At 36.7% G+C, this 19,854-nt stretch overlaps 1 protein-coding gene across 3 annotated transcripts in view; it reads right to left on the bottom strand.

The window, feature by feature from the left end:
* LOC121316312 (proteasome activator complex subunit 4-like) overlaps window positions 1-19,854 on the bottom strand; it is a 47,098-nt gene that overhangs the window by 13,951 nt on the left and 13,293 nt on the right. For all 3 annotated transcript variants that reach the window (XM_041251333.1, XM_041251331.1, XM_041251332.1), the window contains 34 exons: window positions 18,644-18,688; window positions 17,378-17,527; window positions 17,129-17,192; window positions 16,752-16,826; window positions 14,820-14,942; window positions 14,207-14,299; window positions 13,353-13,618; window positions 13,029-13,215; window positions 12,800-12,889; window positions 10,776-10,840; window positions 10,434-10,584; window positions 9,890-9,988; window positions 9,628-9,697; window positions 9,410-9,477; window positions 9,095-9,310; window positions 8,532-8,689; window positions 8,335-8,430; window positions 7,890-7,945; window positions 6,971-7,027; window positions 6,628-6,683; window positions 6,421-6,519; window positions 6,170-6,232; window positions 5,868-5,963; window positions 5,538-5,669; window positions 4,884-5,093; window positions 4,479-4,615; window positions 4,306-4,359; window positions 3,786-3,915; window positions 3,290-3,371; window positions 2,560-2,713; window positions 1,485-1,554; window positions 833-958; window positions 492-644; window positions 10-114 (listed from right to left, as the gene is read on the bottom strand). In XM_041251333.1, coding sequence (XP_041107267.1) covers window positions 10-114; window positions 492-644; window positions 833-958; window positions 1,485-1,554; window positions 2,560-2,713; window positions 3,290-3,371; window positions 3,786-3,915; window positions 4,306-4,359; window positions 4,479-4,615; window positions 4,884-5,093; window positions 5,538-5,669; window positions 5,868-5,963; window positions 6,170-6,232; window positions 6,421-6,519; window positions 6,628-6,683; window positions 6,971-7,027; window positions 7,890-7,945; window positions 8,335-8,430; window positions 8,532-8,689; window positions 9,095-9,310; window positions 9,410-9,477; window positions 9,628-9,697; window positions 9,890-9,988; window positions 10,434-10,584; window positions 10,776-10,840; window positions 12,800-12,889; window positions 13,029-13,215; window positions 13,353-13,618; window positions 14,207-14,299; window positions 14,820-14,942; window positions 16,752-16,826; window positions 17,129-17,192; window positions 17,378-17,527; window positions 18,644-18,688 — 3,796 coding nt within the window. The remainder of the gene's footprint in view (window positions 1-9; window positions 115-491; window positions 645-832; window positions 959-1,484; window positions 1,555-2,559; window positions 2,714-3,289; window positions 3,372-3,785; window positions 3,916-4,305; window positions 4,360-4,478; window positions 4,616-4,883; window positions 5,094-5,537; window positions 5,670-5,867; window positions 5,964-6,169; window positions 6,233-6,420; window positions 6,520-6,627; window positions 6,684-6,970; window positions 7,028-7,889; window positions 7,946-8,334; window positions 8,431-8,531; window positions 8,690-9,094; window positions 9,311-9,409; window positions 9,478-9,627; window positions 9,698-9,889; window positions 9,989-10,433; window positions 10,585-10,775; window positions 10,841-12,799; window positions 12,890-13,028; window positions 13,216-13,352; window positions 13,619-14,206; window positions 14,300-14,819; window positions 14,943-16,751; window positions 16,827-17,128; window positions 17,193-17,377; window positions 17,528-18,643; window positions 18,689-19,854) is intronic.

Here is a 19,854-nt window from a genome sequence, read left to right as displayed (position 1 = left end):
GATACGTACACAGGCTGTGGCAATGCACGTTCCCCAGTCACTGTAAGTCTCCACTGTGATGTTCGTCAAAGCCGTTCGAATCAACGGACACAGAAACTCCCACAGCTTCTCCACCTAGACAAAGAGTGGGCACAGCTGTTTAACAGAGTTTCCAAATAATTTCAAAAAGTGAAGACCCGCTATGAACAGCCAAGGCTTCAGAATTTGATAGTTGTTAGTGCAGTACATTAGTTACATGTCAAAGTAATATACATTAGTTTTAGGACTGCTTCTTACTTCAGACTGCAAAACCCACCTTTGACACACACTCACCCAGTCAATGCTGGCCATTAACAGTGTACCTTCTGACCCCTGGTTGCTAAACAGAGCATTAGATGAATAAAGAACACCTGTGGATAGGTATTTTTGCTCTTTATAAAGACGCTACTACTACAAGAGAAAACTGCAAGGGAAAAAACAAGCTTAATGCTATTATAATCACAAGGGCTGACCTTTTCAAAAGTCCAGTGTTTGCTGCCTCTGATGAGCCCGGCGACGATTTCAGCCACACAGCGCTGGGTGCTCTCATGGGAATCTGCAACTAAACGCTCCAAGTGGGGCCTCAGCACAGGCAAAAAGGCATCGTCAAAGTTTCTGAACAAACCCTGAAAGAGAAGTGATCAGAATGAATCTTTTCTATCCTTAAAACTATACAGCACAACCAATGATCAATTACACTATTTAAGCAATAGAACCATGTTTTTTTTTTTTTTATTGTGATCGGACTAAATTTCTCAGCTATGGTTAGTTATGTTGCTTGTACAAAAAACATCAACCTACAAGGAACATTTACCTTAAAGAGGCAGAATCTCCGGGGATTGAACTTATCCTTTCCTTTTCTGTCTTCCAGTGAAAGGAACTTTATCAATTGCTCTATAAATTTGGGATCAGAAAAGTGATCGAAGATGACCTGATCCATCTGCAATGTTAAATTAGACATTTTACTGAAAGTACAGTATATAAGTTATTTCTATAATGTATAAACCTGGTTATAAAAAAAAACGCACAAACAAACACACACACACACACACACACACACACACACACACACACCAGAATAGGGAAGTAGTATCTTATATTATATGCATACAAGTAAAACTGACCACATGGAGTCTGAATCATTCTTTTATTTTTTTAATTGATTAATTTTTTTAAATCGCATCTCACGTTATAAGTTCATAGCTACATTATCTTAACGCACTTCACACACAAAATGAGTCACGTCCTAGGTTGAATGAGACTATGCAAAATTGTTAGCAGCACCACTATATCTTGGCACTGTCAGATTACACAGAGAACCTCTCAAAATAAAAATTAGCTGAAGTTATTTATAAGCAGGTAAATGAATGAGCTGTTCCAGAGAGGCACCTCCGACGTACAGCTATAAGCTTCCCAGATATCCATGCAACTACAAAAAGCTGCATTACACTTGTTGTATTACTCACCTCCGTCATATCTTCCCTCTTTAGACCAAGTTTTGGTTGTTCCTCCACAGGGGCATAAAGAGTTAGTTTTCTGACAGGGAGGGGGCAAAGAAGGAAATGATGAGCCAAATGCATAGAATAAACATATTAGCCATTTCTACCAAGCACTGGCACAAATACCATACTAGAAGAATACATTTCATTGGGTTTAGAACTGTACACACATGAGTAAACACATTCTCAATGGTTATTTGAACAATGGATCAGGATTCTCAAATACTTTACTCCCCCAGATTCAACATCCAATCTGTTTTTTTCCGGTTTTATATTGCATGCGTTTTTATTTTCTGAAAAACAAAAACATGCTAAATGACAATTTGAAGATCTGTGAATATTGCCCAATAAATAAAATGGGTTTACAGTAGTCATTTATTTGTTGAACCCTTTTGGTACACAAGGAATTGAGCGCTTGTTGTTGTTCAATCGGTTTCTTCTTAAAATACATTTGTGACTCAAGTATCACAAGGACGAAACTGACCATTTGGACGACCAGATCCAACCCGTCAGTAAATTTTAAACCCTGTTGTGTACACTTAATTGTAAAAATAATAATGTTAGCAGAATATTGTGTATATTTTTGGGAATTCGACGTTTAACAAGCTTTACCGAATAATATCGAAAAGTAACAAGCCTAGTTATATCCCAGGTACGTTGTAAATGGGTTTGAGTGTTTTTTATGTATATATATATTAGTGTCAAAAGAGTAAGTGGCCCAATATAGAATGTGCAGAAAAGCTCCTGCTTTCTTTTTATATTACTAATGTTATTTATTTTTATATAGCAATTTTCATAGTGGACGGCCATCACAAACAGCTTTACATAGGTAGGCTGTAAACTGTGCATTATATGCAGTCACTTACAACAGGACACTGAGTTAACATCTCATCTGCAGGATGGAGCATAAGGAGGTTAAGTGACTTGCTCAGGGTCACATAGTGAGCCAGTCAGTGGCAGAGGTAGGATTTCAACTGGTGACCTTCTGGTTACAAGCCCTGGACTTTAAGCACTGCACTACACTGCCTCCTTGTGAACTTACTGAGGCCAGCTGTAATATCCCCAGTGTGTTTTCTCCACAAAGGTACACGCCTCCCAGGCTGCTTTCGTTCTTGGCAAACTGCCACTATCATAAAGCATCCATTGATTATCGGGCCTGTCTCCCACCAAGATTTCAGAATGTTCACTGCATCCACCTAAAAAGACAACAGAAAACAAGAGTTATGATGTCAACAAAACTTATGCATACATATTTTATGCAAATAAAATATGTATACATAAGTAACACACATTACTGTACCGACAATGAAATAACACATTGCACAATTCCAGAAGTAACAGTTCAGGTGTCACTACATTTACAGTATGTTAGTATGCCATGTAAAGATTTATCAACATTTATCAAGCTGTTCCCCAAGATATAGCCTTCATTAGCTAAACCATAAACTGTTGTTCGCAAGAATATCAAGGTTTTACCACTTTCTAAAAAAAGCAGTTCAAGATGTAACAAAAAAATGTGTTAATGTATAGCCTCATTGCTGAGATAACGTTGTGAAGGATAGGTGAAAGATCTGAACTTGACGCAGCACAGCACTTTAGATTCAAGAAAAAAGCACCAACATAATGATACAAGGGAAGATTAATATACATCTACATTTCTATTCTTTCCAATTCACAAAGAAAAAAATTGGCATTTAATAAGGGTCAGAATTTCAAAATAGTGATAATTGCATTTTTGAAAAACATATTCAAAAACACATATATACACCTACCAATTTCATAAGGATTCTCTTCCACTTTTTTGTGAGGTCTCTTCAGCTGTTTCAGAATACCAGCAACAGCTGAGATTGCCATCTGGAAGCAAAAACCACAGAACTAAGAACCATACTGCAGAAATCTTCATAGTGCCTAAAGAATTTGCTCACTGTCAAATGCAAATTTAATAATTATATTTACCCCACAGACTTGAAATAAATGAGATATACAGAAGATTTCCCCAACTCAGGCACCTGTAAATGCTGACTATTTCTTACAGATGTGAAGAGGAACATATTCAGATCATTTTGATGATAGTCAAGAGGTTGTTGCGCCAGATTTACCATCCTATTCAACACTAAACTGGCAAAAGACATTACCTAGGATGCCAGACTTTGATTCTCCCATTTATATAATAATAATAATAATAATAATAATAATAATAATAATAATAATATAAAAGCAGACACCAACAGATCTAAGAGTTAGGAAAAGATTTTTATAAGAACTCGCCTTTCGAACAATGAGTGCATCGTGGTTCAGACTCTGGACAAAGAACCGGATTGCTGGGACAGGGACGGGCTTATCATCCCTCAACAGCAGGGAAAGAAAGCCAATGGCAATATGCTCAAACTTCCAGGGACTAAAAGAAAGAAGGAAAAGAGCTACATAAAGTATAAGAGGTGCAAAAAGTCTCTCATAATAGATACCAAACAACTCACATGTTAACATTATAAAAGTGGGGACTACGTACTGGGGCTATAAAGATGGTGGAGATAAAAAGCATGTTATTACTAGGTATGGTAACTACTAAATTCATTATTATAAAGATGACCTAAGTTTAAAAGTGAGGTCCTCTGGAAACAGAATTTTGAATAACTTTTTTTTTTTTTTTAATTCATTTGAAACATGCCATAAAATACAGCACAACAATTCCCTTTAGAACAGCTAAAAGGTTCCAGTTTGCAGATGAAAAATGCTCTGGTAAATACTACTGCAATGGGAAATAAACACTTGCAGTGCAGGTACGTACAGATTTCTCTGACTGAGGGAGTCCAACAAGTTATTGACCAATTTTTCATACTTTCTAGGGAAAAAGAAACAAATAAACATGATAATTCTGCATGATTGTTATTTACCTTAATTAAAAAAGTTCAAAAAAAAAAAAGACTATGAGAGACTTTGTTTAAATATTTCTTTACTTACTGCACAGAGTCAATGTTTTTTGCCTGCTGGAGCTGAACACCTTTCTCAATCTCTTCTGAAGTGGGCAGTGGGAGATTTATAGTTGGGTTTTTTGACTTCATAATCTGCTGAGCTATCTCCAAACTACTATCAGGTACCTTTCATTTCATTAAAAAAAAAAGCAACAGCAGTTACCATAAGATGTTTTAATTAACTGTGACAAAGCTATGTTCTGCACAATGTCAGGGGAGATAACTTGCAGAATAGAAGCTAGTTCTTTACAAATAAACTCAATGACAAACAATTTCTCAGTTAAGAAACACTTCTAGTCAAAATGTTTGTCATTACTTGTTACGTTTCTTTTAGTGTTTCTAAATTTAGCACAGTAAAGTGTTCATTAGTTATGGACGAGAAGCTTGATCTTACACTGAAGTCCAATCCTATGGTTTCGTACTGTCGGTGGATCTTGTCTGCAAGATCATCAAACAGACGGACGATGGAAGGCTTCTCTAAAGACATAGCCTTGCTGAGTCCAGATGAGATGATAGCCGGCCAGGTCTGTACAATGCAGTCCCAGTCATGGAGATTAGCCAGGCAAACTCCATTGTGATTCCCCAGGAGACAGTACAAGGCACCCTGGAACCAGAACGAGGCAGCATAGTTTATATTATATATTATATATATTATAGTGAGGACAGGGATAGGATTGACATACTTATATCAAATAAATAAACAAGCCCTTCATAACAATTCATTGAATGGAATAATATTACACTATTTAAAGAAGACCGCTGATGTATACTCTCACAAGGTTGCCACAGGGGCATGTAACTGGTCCTGATCCTGGTAAAACAAAACCTGGATTGGACAGAATAATCCACTGAACTTGATTCCCAAAGAAAAATGTAACAAGACACAATTAGACAGAACTTGCAATAAAAAAAAAATAAAAAAAAACAACACAAGTGTTAGAATAAGAGGATACCTTAAGGAGAACCGTATCAAAAGAAGAGACCTGTTCTAACCTGATAATCTTGTTTATAAACAACAAAAAGGATTGAAGTATTTTGTTAAACATACTTTAAACTGTTGCTGGGAGATGTCCTGTCTGTCTGGTTTTAGGAACTCCAGCACCAGTGGAATCAGGTCCCTGCAGCAGAAGTTGTAACTTCCGAGGGTTATGAAGAAAACTTGTTGGGCCTTGCTCCTAACCTGCACATGTTTAAAACAACAGTTAAAAACTGCAGGAATGCTTCAAGTCTATGTTAAATTCACTAGATATTATACACCGTGCACATGTTCATCATTTTTTATAAATTGAAGAAACTGTAAAAGGACAGCTGATCTCTGCCCCCCAGTTCTAAATGTTATGCTAAAATCAAGGTTAAGTTAACACAGTACAGACATTACCTGACTGTATGTACTGGTTGACAAACGTAGGAGGTCCCTTAAAAGGTCTCTATGAATAGTCTTGTATTCACACCCTTCAACGGTCAGTTTCCTCAGCTGGAACAGAATTGGAACAATACAACTTAACATGTTTTAAATCTGCATATATTATTTTATATTATATTTTTATATGTATCTTTTTTTTTTTTTCCCCCTATTAATTTTACAATGCCTATTCACATTTCGCATGTCAGTACCAGAGTGCTGGACAACAAACATGAGAAACTCACGGATCACAAAGATAGCAACACTGGGAAACAAACCTCTTGCTGTAGCATAACTCTGTCAATGAGTAATGCTCGGATGTGTTGCTTCCTACCAGTCAGCTGCAAGGGAAATAAATAGTTTTAAAAAAGTTAGTATCACCACTCTAGAGATTTACTACTGATAAAATATACATCAATATAAAAAGCATGGTCAACAGCATGACAAAAAACAACAAGTTAGGGCCCTCTTCATAGACTGTTTTCTCAAGATGAAAGACACAATGTTGCAGCTGCAGAAGACGACTAACCCGATTCTCCATGGACTTCTTGACAAGGTTGAAGCTTTTCCACCGGGAGTCAAACTCATGCTTGTAAGATCCTCTGAACTGTAACAAGTCACCAATAATCTAAGAAAAAATAAGCAAACAGACAAGGTTACAGGTTTACTGCAGTCACAGTTCAATAAGTAGGAAGATTAAAAAAATAATAACTCGGTATGCATTTTGTAAACCTACCTTAATGATCAAAAACAATGACTTTGTGTCATCCTCTGAATTTTCCAGAATGTGATCTGTAGAATAAGTTGATTTTCTTTTTTAGGATGTCATCGATCACTATCAGTGAACAAGCTGTATTACATGCAATTGAAATATCATCACTTAAAATTGACTGGGCCTGTCGGTCTCCTGGGTGGCTATTTAAGCAAATACACATGTAAAATATATGCAAGTTTAAAATGTCAAATAAAAGCATTACAGCAACTCCAGGGGCTGCGATTACCATTATAGCAAAGAACATGGTATACTATCGCAAAGTATTGGACACAGGTATCAACTTGATTTTTAAAGAAATACTTACGCAAGAGTTTCCTCATAACACTGCAAATAGCGTCTCTGTAGTTCTCCCGTGACATGTCTTTAAAAAGAAGGAGATGCAACGGTTATCAGCGTCTCAAATAGCAGTTGCTTCCAGACAGCAGCAGGATACTTCGAGGTCAACTTCAAAAGACCTTTTAAAATGGCAGTGCTTGTGTTGTGCAGTAACCGATGACCTGTGCTACTCTGGAACCACTTTAGGACAGAACTTAGAACATCTGTTACCAGCTACAAAGCTGTTAATAATTATTTAGAAATCAAGCGAGGATCTTTAACCAAAATTCTTGCCGATTCATTACCAAGGCTTTAACAAACATTACCATAAATTAAGGTTAACAGACTTTATTTTCACTTTTAACACTGACAAAGTCCATTTAACAAGCTATCACATTGCCACACTGTAGATGCCCTCCCCGTGTAAGAGGTATTAGCGCCCAGCTAAAGCTTTAAATTCCCTTTGCTGTATATAGGACTTTACATGCTTGTTGTGACAAGATAAATGGACTTCACCAGATTCAAAAGTGAAAGTCTGGAAAACAAATCTACAGCAAAATAAGGAAAGTTGTTATGCTAATGAGGGGTAACTTAAAAAAATTAATACAACTACATATGTAATATGACCACTGACATTATTGGTTTTACTTATTTATCGCATTTCATATTTTACAGATGACGACAAGTGTAGCACTATGAAAACAATTGTTATACACATTTAACAGTGCTTTAAATATCGGCTATGCTTAAACATTTAACACAAAAAACGGTATAATTCATTGTACTTAAAAGAATAAACAAGTGTTTATTCATGTGAAATATTTAAATTAAAGTGCACCAGTGAGTAGTCACTGTATTTTTACGTTCACAGTCAAAGACACTGAATTCACAAATATATATTTACCCACCATAGTCAACGCCAGTATAAAGTGCTGTCTCCTCCAAACTCACCAAGCTTGGTACACTTAAAGAAATAAAAAAGGTTATATTCATGAATTAAAAAATAAAAACAAAAAAGTACAATGACACAATCCTGAAGCCAGCCCACGACGAAACCACAATCTCTAAAAGTAGTTTAATCCTGGTTTTCATATTTGGGTCACTGTGCTCAAAAGTGAGCAATAAAATAAAGCAAGTGCAATTTTAATATTAAGCAGAACTGAATGCACTAGGTTGGCTGTGTAGAATAAAAAAGTATCACTAAATATGTCCTCATTCCTTTCAGCATGTTAAAAAGTGAACAAAGCAAGGCAGTAAGAAATAAATACTATATGTTGGATTTCATGCTTTTGTTTTTACTTTCTGTTAGTAGGGTAACTAGCTATAATGTAATGAAATGTTCTTCTCACTTACAGGTCAGTTATTCTTTCTCCATCCAGGAAAGGCAGGAAGCTCCCAGAGCCCATCAGACAGTGATGCACAATCGTAAGGCTCTGCAGTATGTCATCCCTATAAAAACAAGGAAAAAAAGGTTCACAATCTTAATTAACCCTAAAAATTGACACAATTTAACTAGAATGCAAATACAAATTTAAATTAAAATTTAAAACCTTGGCATTTCCAGTTCTCCACTTGCATGGCGCTGCAGTTTGACCAGCTCTGGTTGGAGGATAATATCTAGTATATAAAATACAAAGGCCTTCTCCTCTGATGTTGGAACGTGCCAGTGGATGTTTAAGTTCCATAGATTACCTGGTTTACCCCAGTCCTGTAAATATGATGCCAGAGAAATATGAAAAGAAAAACACAAGGATTACAAAACTAGCTGTATGCTCATGCATTTCATCTTTTTTACAATAAGGGAGATTGGGTTTGAACTTCAGTATCGACAAAGACATTTTCCAATTATTTATTTATTTTTATTTTTTTTAATATAATTATCCCCAGGTCACATAAATATTGTAGTTTGTCCAATAGGAAGTGCTGGTATACAAGATTTTAAACGAACGCTGTAAAAATAAATAAAAAGGGTAGGAACTGGCAGAAATTGTTCTATTCCAACACTGTACTAGAGATACAAGAAATGTGTAAAATGGAAAGGCGGATGCAAATGCCATGTTAAAAGGCAGAAGCCAGGCACTCTGGCTATGAGTTGAAATGGGGGGGAACATACCTTGATGGGAAAGTACTCAGAGAGAGGCTTGTTGAAGCCACCAGGGACACTGCAGTACTCAGTGGGGTAGATGAGAGAGGAAGATCGAAGCAGATGGTGCAGCAGGTTACAGGAAAGCATGTAGCCTTGTTTAAACTTCAAGTGGAGTGTCCGTTGGAGAATCTTCACACACTGCTCCCTGTATGGCAACAACTTATCACCATCAACACGGGTGATCTGAAAGGGAAGGAACAATATTTGTAAAATTCCCATAGTTCATTTCCATTTACAGCGGGGATTGTGTATGGCCACTTTATAGGACTGCTTTTTTATTACCTCAGACAAAAGCTGAAGGTTCCACAGCAGCGCCTTGTCCAGCTCCTCTTCACGCAAAACATCCTCATCTAAAAAAACAAAGAAATGTGTGTTAAATAAAACAATACTGCTCAAGTAAAGTCAAATAGTTATGTAATCCTCTAAAAAAAAATCCTGTTATGAAGCATTCCCACAATTACAGATATTGGGTTGGACAGAACTGTAAATGGCAAACTTACTGACTGTGAGCTGAGTTATTGCATTGCAACAGTGTGGCACAAAAAGCTTCAAAGACTCTGCTGGATGACACTGAAACAGAAAACAATGTGGTCGAAATAAAAAGAAATATGCAAATTGCCGCTTTTACATAACACTTACCATACTTGTACACTTTAAGTTAAAATATGCACTCCTTAATATTTCCGTATAAAAAGGAGAATGAACGGCAGCTCACATGCCCTCATCACATGTCATCGAGGCATATCCTCACAGTATCCTCACCTTAGTAGCGGCTCTGCACATGTCAGCCACCATTTTTCCAGCAACCCGAGTCTCAAAGATGTTTGTAGTGGCAAAGTTAAAGACCTTTTCAAGGGCCACCTAAAACAAATTAAAACATGAATCTGGTGAGAGAGCGAGAGTAAAAAGTTCTTAAATCAGAAATCACAACATTTTAATAAATAATCTAGTTACAGTACAACCTGTTTATGTTCAAAGGAGGATTAGGCATGAATATTTCCGTTCAGAAAGACCAACAGGTGTTAGGATTTAAAGCTGCCTACATAAAATAAAAAATCAGACATGATCCGAGCGAAATGTTTGTGAAGTTTCCCTTTTAGAAGACTTAAACAAGTTTTATATGCTCTTCTGGATACCTTGTTTGGTTTGCAGGATCCTTTTATTTAAAGAAAGAAGCAAATAGCAATCAATCTTACATTACCACTACCGGAGCACGGGTCTTCAGCTGTGCCACATTAAAAACAGCTATTCATACAGTTATGCAGTATGTACTAGGGGAAATGTGTCTGTGTGTGTGTTTATGAACCTTGAAGATGTCTTTGGAGCACTGCGTAAGGATGGTGCTGAAGGTGGAAGACAGTCCCAGCTCCACTAGGCTCTCCAGGTGAGTCATCTTTTCAGTTTCTGTCTCCTCTCTCGTCTGTTCAAGTGTACTGCTTTCAATAAGGGCAAAACACCTGAAGCAACATAAAAGTCAGATAAGCCCTTAATTTACTGTGCCTTTTTTTGTTGTTGTTGCACCAAACACTATACAAACCGATTTCCAAGATTCTAAAAACGTAACTCGTGCTGTCTTTGACCGTTGCTCATTGTTGACTCAAAAACTCATCGATATGGAGTTCAGCCATTTCAAACACTAAAAACACACCTGTCCATAAACTGTAGGACAAAGTCTTCAAACTCCGCACTGACTGAGCACAGCTCCCGCTCCACCTGAAACAGTAAACAAAAAATACTTGATTAAGAGGGTGCTCAAACCTCTTTCCATAGAGACCTTCCAGAATATCTAAAAAATATAAAAACTCAAAACAGAAGCAGCTTTGTAAACCACAAGTTTAAATTGTGAATTTATTCAACAGAAGTAATAAATAAGTCATAATAGTTAGTTTTAAAATGTTAGTTACATAGAAAGGGATAATAAACCATTATATTATCTGTAAGTCACCTTGGATAAAGGCGTCTGGTAAACAAATAATAATAATAATAAAAAAACAACACTAAAAATGTCATTATTAACATTTGCACCGCCATAGCCGCTTTTTGATTGGCTTTTGAAATTTAAATATCTCCTTGTATGTGAATATTTAGTGCATGCCTGTTCTTAAGTGTTACTAAATATTTGAACAAAATACCCAGCTGCAGAATCGTATAAATGAATACGTTACAAGCACCTGCTTCTGCAACCGCCAGACCCGCAGTTTACGCGGCATATTGAAACCAGTACAATATAACCGACAATTTAGTCTGGACTTTGTAATAGAATATAACAAGACATTGTGAAAGAACGTACTCCTGTTGAGTTCTGAAACACTAATGAAAGTCATTCTACACATCCTATATTATATTTATTATTATTACTATTATTATTACTATTACTATCATTAGCAGTGGTCACAAAATATACACATTGAATCACAATACAATGTGATATAGCTATGCTACTTTTTTCTCGTTTGTCTGTCATCGGAATATAGTTACCACCAACAGCTCAAGCCGTGTGAGCCCCCCTGCACTCCTCGGGCAGAAGGACTGTGCCACCCTGAGCGTGTACAGGTGTAAAGAAAAAATAAAAAAATAAAAGTGCTTATTCTAAGCTCTCTGCACAAATCAGTGACCATTGGGACTGATGCTAAACGAAAGCTAGATACTGTTGCATTTTACAACCCAATGAAGTATGATGTGGATATAATGGATCAAAATGCACAGCTGTATTCTGTCAAAGGTGGTACTCGCCGGTAGCCTGTGGCTGTTGTTTATAATGTTTTGGACCGGGCAGCCATTGGTTTTGTACAAGGAGTGCACCGGCAACATAATCACTTGGAGGGACTTCATTTTGCAGCTAGCCCTAGAGCTACAGCAGAAACATTTTGATAAAAGACATGAAAGCCATCTGGCAAATACCCCTCAACCTTCAGCCAGCGCTGCGCCCACTGGCACACAGAATAAAAGACAATGCCAGGTTGCTAAATGCAATAAAAACAGAACTCTTGATGTCTGCGCCCATTGTGAAAAGGCAGTCTGTGGCAAAGGCACTGGTACAGTTGAAAAGCGTATTTTCTTCATAGATTGTACTGAGAAAGCTGTAATAGAACCCTGAACACACAGACATAGCCTTTGAACTCTGTTTCACTCAAAGCGCTTTCACGTTGCAGAAGTTATTTTATATTTTTGCTTTATGCTATATTTATGTTTAATAATTTTATATGTGCATACAGCTTTCTACACTTGTTCACAAGTTTATTGTGTAGAGTCTATTTTATTACAGTTTCATGTTTATGTATATGTGGTCTTTTTGAAATAAGAAAAAAGTTTTCAATCTAAATAGAGAGCTTCTGCTCTGAAAATGTCACGTATGAGGTTCATAAATAAAAATATTAAGTTGTATCCGATTTTTAGTTTTTCATATCGGAGCCATTTTAAAATTTAAAAATGTGCGATGGTTGTATGCAGTCCGAAATCTAGGCAGTTATAATGTTAAGATGCCTACCTTGCCCCAGCTGTGGACAGGTTAGTTTTTGGGAACAAAAACAAAGCATCCCAAGGGCTATAATATAAGGGAACCTTTTTGATAAAACTGTTTGTAAGTCTGAATTTAAAATTGATATGTAGAAAAAAATGTTGTAATGTTGTGTTGTAAATGGGAGTATGACGTATGTTTTTTCAAGTACTTACTTCTGTGAGGTCATCTCTTTCATGAACAGCTGATGAACAGTCTACCAAAGGCACAAGAGTAGAAAATGTTGCAATGAACTGGAATGTTATCTGCATGGGGGGTGGGTGAAAGAAGAAAAAAAAAAAAAACATTTAATTGGCTTGTTCTACTACAGCAGAGTACAGGGACAAATACTACGGTATTATTAGTATTACATCACTAGTGCATGTCTACTAAAAAGGCACATACCATGCACTTGCTGAAGTCATTTGGATCCACACCAGGCAGTGCTCTCATCAGCAACGGCAGCATGTGCTTTGGGCCTTCAGGAAACCTCTTGTCTCCAGAAACCAGGCTGCGAGCCACTCCGATCACACAGCTCAGGGTGGCTGTGAGCTGGTGAGGTTCCGTTAGAGTCTCCATTGCAGGATAGGTTCTACAACAGCCATGCACACAAAACTATGAGTACCAACAGGTTTCAAACTATGTATTACTGTTATATATGCATTTCAGTGGATTTGAGAATCAACCATCATTTCACTCACTGGACGTCATACTAAAGAGAGAACTCACTTTTCTAGTAAGGGTGGGATGACAAGCTCAGGTCTCATCAGTGCCAGGTTCTGCAAAGCCTGGGCTGCATCCAAGCTGCCCGTTTTACTGAACATCGCCAGCAGCACAGGCTGCTTCATGCTCTCCACAAAGTCTGTAATGTCCTGGTCAGTGAGCTTGTGGCTGTCAGGGACTGGCGTTAGCCACGTCTGCTTCTTATATCGCTCTCGGTGTAGTCTTCTTACCACACTGGCCGGCAAGCGCTGCACAAGTTTCATCAGCTTCATCTGCCAAAGCAAAAAGACAGTAATGTGCCTATTAACCAAATTAATATTGCACATTTCCTGAATTCCTCACCTTACAGACACAATTCTATGTTGGTACATTAGCCAGTTGCTAGTGCATGTGCGATATGAAAATGTAATGCGATTTCCAGAAAATATATTATTGGAAAGCAGTGCAGGTCATACTATTTGTAAAATAGCATAAAGCCGCAGAACATTTTTCACAATGTCTTAGCTTGAACACTGTCAGCTTAATACCTTTTATATCAGTCTTGTTGCTTGTCTCTATGAACCAAATTATTTGGAAACCAAACAACATCATAACTAATCCCCAGCCAGTCCCTTGGCAAGGGATTAGTTAAATCCCAGATGTCATCCGTGCAAACTAGGACTATTTTCAGAAATGAATTGCACACACTGTACTGTACACAAACTATTTAGTACCTTTTTACAGAGGAATTACATTAAGCAACATAACAGTATTTAACAGCTGCTTTAAACATAATTAAAAACAAGCTACACAAGCTTTTCTGACAACCAACTGCTTTGGGACTCCAGTACCCTAGTCTTTAGTCCTGACCATTCACTCACCAGCCACCTGCCATTGTTAGAAGGATGAAAGAAGGAAGTAATACTGTTGAACAAGCCACTTAGCTGTTTTTGGGTTTGCTTGCTTGGTCCACCCTAAGAAAAACAAACGCAATGTTAAAAAGCACAAGATGCTTCTCAAATTATTCACTTAAATTGAACAATTATTGTCTGCCCACTCATTAACCACAACAGATCATTGTGTTTCATAGGAGTGACAGTTATAAAAAATGCAACAAAACAACATTTTGAAGCTACAACTGTATGGTTAACAAATTTAGTCACCATCAGAATGCATATTCTTGACTTGCTGTAGTTCCCAAACTGAAAAAAATGATGATTTCTACTAACCTCCAACAATTTAACAAATGCACTCTAAATTATATATAAAATCAGTTTTTGTAAAATCAGAAGATCCCAGTGGTTTAGGCTTTAAAGCAGCAAGTTTCAGCAGCAGCACTATATAGTAGGAAGGAAATGTGTTCTATTATTTTAGGAAACAAGAAAAATTAGCCTTTTTGTGATGCTGGTGAGGTTTTCCAAAAACAACTGCAGCACCAATTCAAATAAAACTAAATATGGGACACTATTATTAATAAGAAAAAGTGTTTCTTACCAGCATTGATGAGACCCACAGTACTATGTGGCCTATATCATAGGCATTGGTCAAGTATCTTGGAACTAAAACTTGGCTGCTTCCTACAGGAAGGTTCAAGCTTCTGAGAATCCGGGTAAATATCTGCTTAAAAAAGTCATGTAAATATCAATTGGTATACTTCTAAACAACAGAGCAGTAAAACCAGCTTAATTTTCCAAACTACAACCTTAAAATGTGAAATACTTGATGTAACTGCTACATCTGAGTTTGTTGGGGATTAAAAACACAGGCTTGCTTTCCAGACATTATAAGGAAGTAGATTCCACTACCTACAAAACCAGTTCTCTGAGCACTGGTACACACAGTCGTACACACGTAACGCACCATTGGTTTGCAAAGGCTATCTCACATATAATCTTTTGAGATCGGTTGAAACGAAACAGACATTAGAAGCTTACAGGATTATACTATTTATTTAGTGGTAGTAATGAACAAACAGAAACAGGTAAGTTTGGTTGAAGTCTTTAAAAAGAGCAAAAACTGTTCTTCTGATGAGCCAGAATGTCAGAGGGAAAGAAAATAAGTAAAAGCACTGAAAATACCTTGGCGGGGTCATGGCAAATCCCCCCTCACCACCACCCCACTCCCATAAAGGTATATTAACAAACGATACTGATACGTGTCAAAACAACCAGTCCTATTGGTGTGTCTGTAATTAGTTAAAATGTATTCAAATCAGGTTCAGGTTTTTCAAAATAATAATAACTGAGTTACAGGTAAATATGTAAACACAGACACATACATATCTATGGTTTGATTATGATAGACAGACAGAGATTAATAGGTAGATAGAAATAGGATAGTATTTAAACCATATTTTATAGGTTTTTTTTTTAATTATAATTTTTTTACTGTAAATGTTTTGTATTTAAAACACACAAAGATCAACGTAATGTAAAGCATCCAGAGACGATAAATAACAAAAGCAAGAAAAGTATCAACATTATGATTAAATACCAATAAAAAAAAAAAAATACACAAATATATTTGTTTTACTCGTTCACTGTGAATCACGAAACAAAATTTGCCACGTAACTCACTCAGGACTATATGGGGAGGACAGATTTTCCATCACACCAGCATTGAATGCTAGTACTGCTTTATTTTAATTCTGCTGCTCTTCTAGGATTGAGCATGGTAACTGCACATCTATACAAGCTTCACTTGTATTTAAATTTTATCAGTGTCTTAAAATGAATACTATACTTCCTAACCATTAACACATAATTGCCAATATGTGTTATTAATATTATTATTAGTAGTAGTGCTATGACGAACATGGAATTTTCATGTTTGGATATATTCACTCAATTTAAATATTCATTTGTTTTCAAAATGTAATAAAAGCCATTACATTGCTCAGAATGCAGACAATTATATATATCAGAGAACTTCTGAGCAAATGATTTGTCTGTGTTGTTCAGTTTTGCGTACCATGTGAAATTTCTGGGGGCACTCCCGTCTTTGAAGGTATATGCTTTGTAAAAATAATATATACACTGCTCACATGCCGACACATCTGCGCAATATCCCAGTCACAATGAATAATTAGCTGTTTGGCTAAACATAGATTTCTGCATGTTTGAAAAGCAATAACACTTAATTGAATAGCAGTGTTACCATATATATTTTTTAAGTTTATCTAACAAAATAGTGTAATACCGCAGTAGACTGACAAACATTTTTCTGATAAATTAATTTGATGACAAGTGAGGAGAAAAAAAGACATGCTCAATGCAGGTTATTAATGCCACCATTAATCGGATTTTCAATTTTTAATGTTATATTTTTGTTTTTGATCCAGTACAAAAACAAACATACATACATAAAAATAAAAATCTTAGGTGAGGTATATAATATTTACATTTTATTAAATAAATAAATACTTGCCTTATCAACATAGGGATCCCAATCTACGTACCCAATGTTATCACTGGCCAAACGTGCAAACAGGTTTACCAGATGCTATGAAGAAAAATAAAAACAGCTGATGAATTAATTTGATTCAAATTTCAGGTTTCGCATTTAATGAAATCTCTCTCTCTCTCTCTCTCTCTCTCTCTCTCTCTCTCTCTCTCTCTCTCTCTCTCTCTCTCTCTCTCATAGTTTTGCAGAAAATCTGATTTCTTATTGTCCTATTTATTCAGTTAACTATTATATACAAACTAATATTAAAGTCCTCTAAAATCCCTCCTGCAGGTGTACAATAAGTGGAAATTTAAAAGAAACAGACTGTTAAAAATAACATATATATATAATCTACTTACCCCCTCCCACCCAGGAAGGTTTTGAACAGAGACCCAAAGTCCAATTAGCTCATCAAACCACAGCCTGCAAATCAAATTGCAATTTTGTTTATAAAAAAAAAAATATGTAAATCCTATACCCAAGAATCTAAACATTCTCCAATTAAGAGCTTGATATGTCAGGAATGTAAAAATGATTAAAGAAGAAAAACCCACAAATGTAAATACAGTTCTTCTCAAAACAAAACTTGAAAACACTAGAATACTGACTTAAATCCTTTCTGGTGAAGCTCGGGTGGCAAGGTGGTGGGCAGGAATAGTTCAAAATAGCTGATGGCTTTCTGCATGGTGACGTCAAAAGGACACAGCAAAGGCCGCCACTCTTGCAGCATCTCCTTTGTAGCATCTTCTGGGAAATACCTGCATGGAGACAGCATTGTACTTCATTTATTTCCCAGGAAAAAAAAAATAGTTGATTAAATGTTATTCACATTGACAACCACAAAAGTAAAAAAAAAAAAAATAGGTGTATATTGTGTGGTGTATATTGTAACTATGGACCAAATTTCACCAACACACATATACAATATTACTACTTGCCAGACTGAAAGCTAGAAGTACCATAGAGGATGCTATCTTTATTATGATCCTATGTTGCGTTACTAATTGAGATAAAAATGATTTAAATGGGACTATTTATAGTCCCTTGTGGCAGGGTGATTGCCCTGCACAGGTGGGAATTAGTGTTGGTGTAATTCATATGTGGAAATGGTTTTATTGTGTCACTTTGGAGTGGGTTTGTTTGATTAATTGATTGTTTACAGCGCTCGATTGAGACTTTGCTGGCTGTTGGGTTTGGTTGAGAAGAGGGGTAGTGGATGATTGGCTATGCCGGTCCTCAAATCAGCAGATGGGCGGGTCTTGACCGAGTGTTCATCAGTTTAAAATCATCTGGTTGAGATCGCTCAGGGCGACTGCAACACCATGCTTCAGAGGGGAGCTGCATATACTCAGGAGAGAGTCCGCTCTGCAGGAACAACAGCTACACAACCCTGAAACTGCAGGCGGTGCTTCTGAAGGCAATGCTCAGCCAAGGCCGTATGAAGCAGCAGGAGTTGTCGTATGAACACCGGCTCATCAGTAGGTTAGTTTAGGGGACAGTGATCCCATGTGATGTATAGTGAGGGTTCTGTAGTGTAGCCGGCTCCTGGAGCAGGACGCCTCGTTTATAAGGCTAGCGCTCGCCCTGTGTGGCAACTTTTATTTGTAGTTTTTGTACTGTTTTTTATCTTTGTACAGCTTGCTGTATGTGTCCTCTGTGCGTTACCATTGCTGGTAACGTCACATCATCCCTCTGTTTATTTACTTTATTTTGTATTAATAAATCCTTTTCGCCTGTGCTGACGTTTTAACTCCACCTCCCATGTCTCTCTGAATTGCCTAAGCAGTGGTTACCCACACAGGTGACATGAGCACCCTGTCACATCCCTGTATAACATTCTGATCAGTTTCAGTGAACATCATTTATATACTTACGGTCTACAACTTTTGACAAGGGTTTTCAAAATGTTTTCAACAGAGCTAGAAAGGGAAGAAAAACATAAGACACATGATGATACTGTACTGTTGTTAATCAATTAATGGGCACAAAAAGTGCCTGATGCAATTAGACACCATCTGTGTACATGCATAGCTTAATCTAGCACTTTCATTCAACTCTAATCCCTGGGATTAATGCTTTACTGAACTTCACTTTATGAACCAGTGACCCCACTCCCCCGTCCCAAAAAAAGCCCTCAAAGCTAAAACGTATACTTATTCAACTTGAAGCTATATTCACATATTTGCAAATACAATTAATTATATTAGAGTAACACGTATTTCAAAATAAATGTGAACTGCCTACTGTAAAATATAAAAATATTTACTCTCTCAAAATAATGATGTTCTTCCTCATACAAACTAGCAGTACTAAAATTGTACACATACCAAATGCATAATCTGTAATCTTAACCAAAAAACCTTTTCCTTACAGTATTTTTTTTTTTTTAACAGAACACTCAAAATCAGCAAATAGTACTGTAAATTCCATAATCTGCATGTCATGCATATCAAACCCAATTTGTATCTCTGTAAGTGTGTGCATGCTATAGCCATTCAAATTACACTGGAATATTAACATACAGCAAGTTTCCTTAAATACTGCACAGCACATCAGCCACCAGCGAACTGGCTTATGAAGAGTAGGATTCACAAAAGCATGGACTTCTAATTCTAGTGCTGAGCGATTGATCTATATGAATTTCAGGTTCCACAAGCCAACAACAAAAATATGAAGTATGGCCAATTTTACCAGTCAGATAAAACAAAATTACAGGTAAACTTGTCACTTATCAATAATTTTGCCTTTGTGTTGTATCATACAGTACCTTAGCCTTGGTATTTATCCACTCTGGAAATGACTCCTTGCATTGAGTAGAATTACAAAACGATAAACCGCTCAGCACTATATAATACAAAGCAGCAACAATGCAGGTGTTCTATTCCCTTAAAGGTTTCAGGGGGGACCTTTAAATGTGAGCTCCATGTACAATTCTTAACTGTTCTTTTAAAAGCTAGATTTTGGTAAGGTACATTCATTTGTGATGACAAACAGTACAACCGTAGCAGTCACAAAACTATACACGACTATTCAAAGTATACTGTAGGTGTACATTTTCACGTTGTCTCTGATTAAACTGATTCTT

Source organism: Polyodon spathula, chromosome 5, assembly GCF_017654505.1.
Source record: "Polyodon spathula isolate WHYD16114869_AA chromosome 5, ASM1765450v1, whole genome shotgun sequence".
NCBI lineage: Eukaryota > Metazoa > Chordata > Actinopteri > Acipenseriformes > Polyodontidae > Polyodon > Polyodon spathula.
The sequence above is the reverse complement of the archived record's forward strand: the minus strand, read 5'-3'. Positions and strand labels throughout refer to the sequence as shown.